This window comes from Pteropus alecto, unplaced genomic scaffold (genome assembly GCF_000325575.1).
Source record: "Pteropus alecto unplaced genomic scaffold, ASM32557v1 scaffold42, whole genome shotgun sequence".
Classification (NCBI taxonomy): Eukaryota; Metazoa; Chordata; class Mammalia; order Chiroptera; family Pteropodidae; genus Pteropus; species Pteropus alecto.
This window is the reverse complement of record NW_006434825.1, coordinates 15,280,807-15,290,944: the sequence shown is the minus strand read 5'-3', so window position 1 is coordinate 15,290,944 and position 10,138 is coordinate 15,280,807. Positions and strand designations below refer to the sequence as shown.

The 10,138-nt window shown below is 36.2% G+C and overlaps 1 protein-coding gene across 2 annotated transcripts in view; it reads right to left on the bottom strand.

Annotated features, from left to right (window-relative positions):
* Positions 1-1,443: 1,443 nt before the first annotated feature.
* AP1G1 (adaptor related protein complex 1 subunit gamma 1) overlaps positions 1,444-10,138 on the bottom strand; it is a 61,930-nt gene continuing 53,235 nt past the window's right edge. For both annotated transcript variants that reach the window (XM_015587761.2, XM_006909826.3), the window contains 4 exons: positions 6,988-7,095; positions 6,698-6,858; positions 3,934-4,032; positions 1,444-2,762 (listed from right to left, as the gene is read on the bottom strand). In XM_015587761.2, coding sequence (XP_015443247.1) covers positions 2,661-2,762; positions 3,934-4,032; positions 6,698-6,858; positions 6,988-7,095 — 470 coding nt within the window. In that variant the 3' untranslated portion in view covers positions 1,444-2,660. The remainder of the gene's footprint in view (positions 2,763-3,933; positions 4,033-6,697; positions 6,859-6,987; positions 7,096-10,138) is intronic.

Genomic DNA, 10,138 nt, shown 5'->3' with positions numbered 1-10,138 from the left:
TTCCTCACAATGGCTCTAAAGTTGTAAATCTATCCAAATTTGCTCCCCCTTGAATGGTTATATTAGGGAAATAAATTACTGAAATGTGCAAGTATTCATAGAAATTAAGAGATTTCTCCTTTTAGCAGCAAGGCCAAGTGAGAGGAGAACTAATTCTGATCCTAGAAACTAAGGCACACTGAAGCTTTCAAAGATCCAATCATTTGAAACAGTCTTCACAACCATCAGTATCCTAGGCAGTTATTTGGCCACTAGTCCTTCAATATGGTGCTCAGATAACTCTCTGAAATTACTTCATATTCTACACAGCACCCTTTGTGTTAAGGCCATGATTTTTATTCCTTCTAGACAAAGCTATGGATGATCATATAACTCTACCTTAAAACTATGATCACCCAAGGAGATGCTTTGTTACTAGAGCGGACCCTTTCCAGCTCCATTAGCTAGCACTAACTTATAGCATGGTCTCCAGCAGATTTCTGAGATTCAACTCAGTTCAACTTAAGAAACTTGAGCTGGTTAGCTATAAACATGAGAGAAAATAAAGCCTCTACCACAAAGAGGAATGTTAGACAAATTCTATTCAAGAAATCCACCAATATTGTGTTAATCCGATCATGTTTCACAGCATTAAGTATCCATCCAATGAAATCAGTCTGCAAAGAAACCTTTAAAGGCTATTTTTCATTGCACAGGCAGAGCAGTTGTCTAAAATATATACTAGTCCATACTTACTTTACTGAAAACTACGCACAAGGTAATATCTTATCCTTGATTCAGTTAACCGTTTACCCAGCGGAGTAAGTTTCAGCAAATCTTGCTCTTATATATTAGTAAGACCAGAAAGTTTCCCTTTGGAGCCTTTAGTTCAACTTCAGTTTGTCAAATGTTAGGAATAGTCTAGCATCTGATACAGAGCTATATTTGACAAGACACTGAAGATTTTAAGTAAAGGCTTGGTGAAATGGAGGGCGGGGGAAATGGATATTTGTACTCAGGTTTAAGACGGAAGCCAAAGTAATTATTATACTGTACTCAATACAGTAATGATTGCAAACATTTTAAGAGCAAGATGGCCTGACTTTTCCTTTCTTCTTTAGTATATCAGACATGGCACCTGTGCACCTGAACATACATAGTACATTCAACACGTGCCGCAGGACAGTCACCCTACCTCATTCCATCAATTCAGTGTTAAGGTTTGATAACACAAGGGTCCTTCCTAAAAAGCACTAGGCACTCTCACTGGTTTTTAAAAAGCTCCAGACCCGAAGAGTCTTTAATGAAGATATTCTTGAGATTGGCCTCTCTCAAGACCAATTTCTCAGATTCGAGAATAGATATTCCTACCCTATGGTGTCCATAAGACTTCCTCTGCCATAGGGGACAAGGAAGCTACAAGGCTTCGTTCTTCCAACACCATAAAGTACAATATAGGAAAGATTTCTTTAACCGTGTGGTCTTTATTTCAGTGCCAGTGTTACAGATACAACACAAATGTTCCAGTTAGAAGAAGGAATTCAAACGGAATGCCAAGGTCCAAGCCAGGCTCAGGAAATAAAAAGGGAGGTTTGGAGTAATGGAAGATGACTCCAATATGCTCTAGGATGAGTCTGATACTCACTCTTCCTATGGGCAAAGGTGCTTTCGTTAAGGAGTCTAATCTTTAAAAGTAGTGAACTCCTCTTTCCACACACTTACCATAGTTCAACAGGCAAGTTTCGGGCTTAGGAGAAATTTTAAAATTTGTGGTGGGAATAGGGGCATTAATTAATAACTATATATATAGGCATATATATACTTTTAGAAGTTGTCCACCTTGCACTTTAAGGGGAATCAGTTTTGAAAATCATGGAAAGTATTCATGACTACAGCTAAAGAATGGAAAGAAAGGGGAGCTGGAAGAGCCTTGGAAGTTTCTATTACAAATAGAGCACCATATCCTTCATGCCAAATCTCAACAAAACTCTCTTTAACTGCATCTGTCCAGTGTTTACAAATAACCTCTCAAGGTCTGACCAGTTCTTGGTAACATACATACATGTGTGTGTCTGTGTGTATACAGCAATGCACAGAAAAGGCTACCAGGAGCCTAATGCCTCTTTCAAACATTGGGGGAACCGGTAGAAAAAGGCAGGGCTCCCTAATGTCCATTATTACATTTCCATTCTGAATGCCAGATGTAAAAAGCGCCTGAAGATGGTGACCCAGCTTGTGAGGAATAAATACCCCACCTCGCCCAGTCCACAGAGAAACACAGTAGAAAGAAGGGGCAACTCTTTGCTGCAGAGACAGAGTGAGTGTTTTCTTGCCATGGATCCTGGTCCTCTCCTCCAGACCAGCTGCTTACGTCCTCAGGGGCCCAGGGAATGTTGATTCTGGCTGTAAATGCGGGAGGGGTGGAGAAGTGCGGAAAAAGGAGAAGAGGAGGAAGAGTGCAAAGTAGCCTCCAGAAGCAGCCAGCCTCAACAGTGGAGGAGAGGAGATTAGTCTTTAACAATGCTTCAAGGTCAGCAGTAACTTTAGGAAAATCCTCCTCAACAGTTCTCTTCAGCTCCTCATGCCCGTGGTACGGTTGGGGGGGACTTGCCAGCGATCACAACCTCCTTCCCAGAGTTCCTTTGATTGAGTGGGATAAGAATGAGAATGGTGCCGGACCTTCATTGCCAGGACTGCGGGGGAAAGTTGTTCACCTCTGCTAGATCTTGCATTGCTGAGCCCTTGTGATTATATGTGAGCTTGATCCTCATTCGCAGCTGTTGCTGTGAAAAGAAAAGAGATTTGCAAATTATACACTGAAGTAAAATCTCTAGAATCTGTCCAGTCCGCAAACAGACTTTTAATCTTAGAGAAAACAAATTAAAGCAAAGCTGTCTCTTAAAAATGACACACAGGCAAACAACAACAACAACAAAACCACCTAGTATCCAGCTACTAGCCGACGAGCCAGTATGTCTCAGAACGCATTCCTGGCTTCCACCCCAGAACTGCACTAACAGGACAGAACGACTTGGGAGCATTTTCATGGTAACATTTGCTGAGTATTTTTCAAAAAGATTCAACTCATGTATCTAACTTTCTAGAAAAATGAAGTAAACATATTCTCATCTTATGCTCTACATTCAGATATATCGCTGCTTTGTCTGTAAAACCTATGGTAAATGTGAACATAAACTGGTTTCATTCTCAAGGCATAAAAAAAAAAAAAGTTAAAGGTAAAAGCAGTCATTTTAAAAGAACTCAATTACAAGCACTTTTCACTTTATGTGGCAGATTTCAAATACTAATGCACTAAGAAAATTTTTAGTCTATGTATCAGATTGTCAAAGGATTTTGTGCTTGTGCTATAGGTAGATACCTAAAGAGGATGAAATCATATTGTTATTATGAGGCACTACTAGAAATCTTTCATAGTGAAGAAATTCTCTGAATTACTTTCAAAAACTGAAAACTAGTCCATTGGTTAGTATTAAGTGGAGAATCGATTTACTTCTTTGAAAAGATATAATAAAAATATTGTTTAGTTTCAGTTTCTAAAACTTTTTCATTTGGCTGCTTTTACTATGTCTCCATTTTTGCTATGCACACCTAATAATTACAGTAGTAAATTTGGATATTTGGTTCAACAAATGCTCTTATTCCAGACTATGAATTGTGTAAAGATTAAAAGATCTACGCTTTCCCCATCCTCAAGCAAAAAACTAGACCTTGAAGCCTCTAAATAGAGAACTTTTTTAATAAGACAACACCAAGTCCTTTAATGTGCCTGGGCTCTGTTTATTATCTACAAAAGAACAAGTTTAGACCAGACATTTTCACAGATTTCTTAATGATTATGAATCCAAATATCCAGAGAAACAAAGCAGAATTTTATTTCAGGAAATATGCTTACATATACCTTCTTCAGATGTTGTCTTCAAATGTGCTACTCACCTTCTGTGGGTTCAGGACTTTAATGACTTGTGTGATGGTGCCCGTATTAAATGCTGGGACAATGCTGCTGCTAGGAGACAGAAGCTGCAGCTGGAACGTCTGGAGAGAACAATGGGCACTCTTTAGAAAAAGTAATACACTTAACGCTATGTCAGAGGGTTAACAGCTCTCCATTCTCTACAAATGGCCACAGCTCTTAAAAACTAGCCATCAGAAAAAGGAAACCTAGAATAAGGCAACAAACAAAAAAGTCAGATACCCAAATGATGGTTCAGGTAACAAATTTTACCTACTACTACTTTCTGTTTGTTTTCCAGATAGCAGCAATCCAGAGTGTGTGGGTGGGCTATCACTTCATGGCATTTATAAATCCCCATCATTAGGTCTTTGATCGTGAACCACTCTTCCCTTTCTGGCAGAAAGAACTTTATCCTACCATTTTTCAAAAGGTGACCAATCCTTTTCTGGCCACCTCACTTAATAGTAACTGATCAACTATGCAGGTAGAAAACAGGTGCCTGTGGCTAAAAAAAAAAAAAAAAAGCTAAAAAGAAATGAAAAGAAAAGCTTTCTAAAAATAACAAACCAGCATACCAGTCACTAACTAACTACAGGCTGGGATCCAGAGACTTGAACTTTTGTTTTCTAAAGCCTGCATAACCTGGAATGTGTCAAGACCTATTCCAACGTGACAGAGGTGGAGGAAAGGCTGGAAAGAATCAGCTTGTTAGCGATCTCTCCATTGGGGAGATAGGCCCTAAGGAAAAAAAAACACATGCAGAACTAGCCTATACAGAAAAAGACCTGGAAAAACCAAACGCCATACTCTGTTGGGTGCTGGTGGGTTTTGTTTGTTTACTAGGAACAGATATGAAAGTGCTATAAGCAAGACAGGTAAACCATATTGCTAGCACAATATAGTATGTATATAGCTATTCTACATATTAGGATTTTAAAAATCTTTCCTGAAAGGTTAGTTTTTTAAAATGTTAAGGAGAGAGTAGAAAGAAGGAAAGAGAGAAAGTGGGAGAGAGAGAAAGAAGTGGGGAGACAGAAAAAAGAGAAGGGTGGGGAGGGAAATCTACCTAGTCTTCTCAGAAGCCAAAAACTACAAGAGTAGAGATTTAACCTCAATGCACAGGTTTATTATTTTGGGTCTTATTCATAATTCTGTCAAGATAAATTATGTAAGCTAAAATACTATTCATTTGTTTATATTTATCTCATTCAATGTAAGATGCCATCAATTATAATTCACACCATTATTTTATATATCACTGAGAAAGAAAACAGGCTGCCAATTAAACTATTACACGGTAACAATTTTAAAATTCACTTCAATTTCAGAGATAATAAAAAGTAAATCACAGAATCTACATTCTAGAGTTAAAGATACACCATGTCATACAAATAGGCATTGTAAACAGCATTGTAAAGCAAAGAGCAATTAGGGGAATCGTTTTATAAACTATATAAATGTCTAATTAATGTACTATATACTTGAAACTAATAAAATTAAAAAAAAAAAGAATAAAGCAGTGTTCTAAAGGCAGAGATGATGCATTGCCGTAACAGCAGCCTAAAGTAACCAGTATAAAACCCTAAGTTGCAGCAGCTAACATTTACTGAGCACTGAACACACCAAAAGTGCTTAAAAGCAGTACCTGGGACATAAAACTCATTTATTCCTCCTGAAGTGGATATCCTTAATACTACTCCTCTTTGCAAGTGAAGAATCTGAGGCACAGAGGTTAAGTAACTTGCTTAATGTCATACAACTAGTATTGCAACTACTTCACTCTACTGCTTCTAAAACATCTACATTATTCAGGCTCTTAAGAAATGAAAGTAAGGAAGACTGCAAAGTCAGCAGTAACCACAAATAAAAGGTCTTAAATTTCCAAAAATGTGTGGTCTGAATGTCATATCTCATATGTCACTGCAAAAATTAGATTAGCTTAGTCTAAACCAAGGGTTGGCAAAACTGTGGCCCATGGCCAAGAATGAACTGACACCTATTTTGTAAATAACATTTTACTGGAACAGAACCACACTCCTTCATTTACATACTGTCTGTGGCTATAACAGCACTATAACAGCAGAACTAACCAGATGCAACAGAGACCATATAACCTAAAATCATATCTTGTCTTTTACAGAAAATTCTGCCCACTCCTCATTCTAAGTTTTTCTTTATTCAAAAATTCATTATTCCAAAATGAACACAAACACTCCTTAAACTTAGGTTGAATATAAAGAAAACTTGAATGTATGAAAGGAAGCAATCAGTATATCAATAGTAAACTAGATGTTAGTGATGGAGAAATGTTTCTCTTCTTTATTAAGAAATGAGAATTTTTAATTCTCTAGAAATAATACCAAATAGATAAAATCTCTCATCTTAACTTTAATTCCATGTTAGAATTTGTGTTTTTTTAGGTCTCTACCACTGTATTACCCCAATCTACCCTCAATGTCCTGAGCATTAACAGACCACCTGACAGAATCCTGCTCTTACTACTATTAGAATGTCTTTTATGTCCTTTCTTTATCCTACAATACTAACTGTAAGAATATTTATGACCAAGCAAAAAGTACTTACTAAAAATGACATGCTTCCATGAACCATAGTTACATTATTATTAGTTTGGATTAATGTGTAGAGATTAGTTTAATCTCTACACATTAAAATGTATCTCTTACCAAATGCATTAAAAATGTTAATCTTATTCAAAGGAAAAAAGCAAAGATGACATTGTAGTACCTTTGGTACTGCAGCCTGGAAAACAAAGTCTGTCATGTCCAGTTCTGTGCTATTGGAGGCCTGTATCGTAATCACTGTGACACTGGGGTTGGTGTTTGACCGTTCAAAGGTGAATTCTATCTTTAGGCCATTCTTACTGTATGCGGTGATGGAGGGGATGCCTGGGAAAGTACAAGAAGATTAGCCTAATTATAGTCAGCCTAATGCTTACAAAATTATTCTTTGATGTCTTCAATAACTATCTCTCATTGCTCTATTGATGATAACAATTGATAATTGCTCTATTGTACCTGTAGCAATGTCATTGAAGAGAGGCTGTGATGAAAGCCCATCCAACAAGAAGGGGGGCTGGGATATCTGTGGGACTGAGGCGGGGGCAGGAGTAGCAGCTGGAGCACCTAAAGGAAACATTCCAACATGAAGTCAATCTTAGCCAGCATGACAAAGCTCACCAAGGAAATAAGGAGAAAATTATTATGATCTCAGGTTAAGGGAAGAATTCCTTAAACAAGATGCAAAAAGCACAAAACATAAACATAAAGAACTTAAAATTCAAATACTTTAAAATGAATAATGTCTAGTCATTAAAAATTACTATTAAAAAAATAGAGAGACCACCCGGGTAAGAGAAAATGTTTGCTATACAGTAACAAATGGATGAGTATCTGGAACAATAAATATCTTCCTACAAATCAATAAGGAAAAGTGATAACCTTATTTAAAAGTGCTAAGAGATATGAACAAGCCATTGCCAGAAAAGGGAACCTGCATGAAAAGGGTATCTTACAAAAACAGATGCTCAATCTTAGAGTAATGAGGGAAATGGAATTTAAAACCACATTGAGATATTCACAGCCATCAGAGTGGTGAAAATTTCCATGTCTGATAACAGCAAATACTGGTAAGAATATGGAGCAATGGGGACTTCTAACCTCTTGACATAGGGACATAAACTGGTACAACCCAACCAGAGAACAATTTAGCAATTGTAGAACTGATCGTGAATATACCCCTAAACTGAAGTTCCTCAACCCCAAAACTAATGAAATTTTAGGCTAGATGATTCTTTGTGGGGGGCTGTCTTGTACACTGTAGGGTGTTCAGCAGCACCCCTGGTTTCTACCCATTAAATGATAGTAGCATCCACCAGTTTAACAACCAAAAATATCTCCAGACACTGTCAAGCCCTGGTGGGCAAAATTCCCCCATTTGAGGACCACTGCCTTGCTCGGGAATGCTTATGGGTAATTCTTACATATGCACACAGGAAGATATGAACAAAGTATGCATAGCAAGGTAGTTTCTAACAGAGAAATACTGGAAACAACCAAATGTCCATCATTAAGATAATGGATAAGTAAATTATGGTACATTGACAAAATACTATACATGTACAACAGCAGAACTGTGAATAAACTAAAAATACAGTTGACCCCTGACCAAGGTGTGGGTTAGGAGCGCCAACCTCTTGTGTGGTCGAAAATCATGTATAGTAGTCTGACCTCCACACACACAGATTCCCAACAGAGAAGTTGATCTTTGAATAACTCAGGTTTGAACTGCGAGGGTCAACTGAACTGCACAGGTCAACTGAAAAAAATAATCCACATAAGTAGATCTATGCAGTTCAAACCCCTGTTGTTCAAGGGTCAACTGTATACATAACATGAATTATTCATGGATTATTCTCACAAATACTATGTTTAGCAAAAAAAGTAAGGTGCGAATGAACACATTCAGTTGGATACCATTTCTAAAAAGATAAAAACTAGCAAAACAATACCACTCACTATTATTAACAAATACACAGACACAGTAAATATCAAAGTTAAACACTGTTTTAGGACAGACAGTAGTTCCCTGTTGCATCAAGAGAGAAGGAGATGAAGGGGAACTACAAAGGAAATGTCGACTTTCATAATATTTTATTTTATAAGCTCAGTAGATCAAATTTATAGAAGTTTATAGCTGTTAAATACTGCATAAAATTTTAACACACACACACTCCCTGCGAAAGGCAGGATGGCGTGGGGGAAAGATATCACCATATTACCATTTTTATTTGATCCTTCCAAATAAGAACAAGCTGAGGATCATGCAACAGAAGGCAAGTGATAGAATATGACCATAAACTAAGAGAAATCAGGATTCGAAGAAGACGCCTAAGAAAATTCAGCAAAATAAAATGCATTTTATATTTAAATAGATTTCAAACTTACTTATGAAATTAACTAAAAATATATCAGCTTAAAAATCTTTTTTAAAAAATACCCAAGTACACAAGGAGGAAAACATGAAATACTAAAAATCAGCAAGAAAGATAGAAATACAGATGGCTAAGCAAAGCACAAAAAGCTAAAAAAAATGTGATACTGCAGAACATGCAGTCAAGCTGATTACCAATGAAGTATACAAAGAAATATTGACACCGTTCTCCTAGATTTTATAAATCTAATCTAGTAATTTTCTCACAATTCCCATTTTCAAAACAATTTTAGAAATGTGTTCCCATGGAAAATCAGAGGCTACCCAACATATACAGGTAACATATGGGTCCCTAAGTCCCTTAAATTTTAGCTTTTTTCTCCAGTAAAGGTACAATAGGTAGTTTGGGGAAACAAAAGAAACTCACTGCTCCAATTCCTCTAAAAGCACACACACTAAATTTATTTACTAATTTCCATTGATTTAAATTATTGTGCATTAGGATATGACTGTAATGATGGCTTAATCTAGAACTCAAAAATTTTTAACTTAAAAATAGTAAAGAAAATGCGAAAACATGTTTAAAACACATTAGGAATAAGTAAAACCTAGGCTTTTTAACATTTTACTATTTCACTTTTCATATAACACTGGGAAAACAAAAAAGAAAACAAAAATATTAAGACCCTATGATAAACGAGTCAGGGATACAAAAGGAAAATGAAATTCACATATAATGCAAATATATACATATATACAAAACATTCCCTTGTGACTGAAAAAATTAAAATTAACAAAATAACGGGGCTAATATTTGACCTGTTAGGGCTGTTAAAAAATGATACTATATAATACTTATGACTATACAGTGAAACTGGTGGCTATATATATTGAGGATAAGGTAAATCACATTGACCAGGTACCTACTATAAGTCATGCATCCACTGAATAAGTCACCATTCTTCACAAATACCCTCTGAGGTAATTATTTATTCCCTTTATTTTAAACAGATTCAGAAAGACTAAATAACATAGCCGAAGAAGGTAATCCAAAATTGGTGTAATGATGGTATTTGTTAAGGCATTAGTTATAAGAAAAATCTGGAAACAAATAAAATTCCCAATAGTAAGAAATCAAATAAATAATAGTACAAACTTCTTGATGAAATATTAGACAACCATTTAAAATTATAATTCTGAAGACTACGCACTAACATGGAATGCTAATATGTTAGT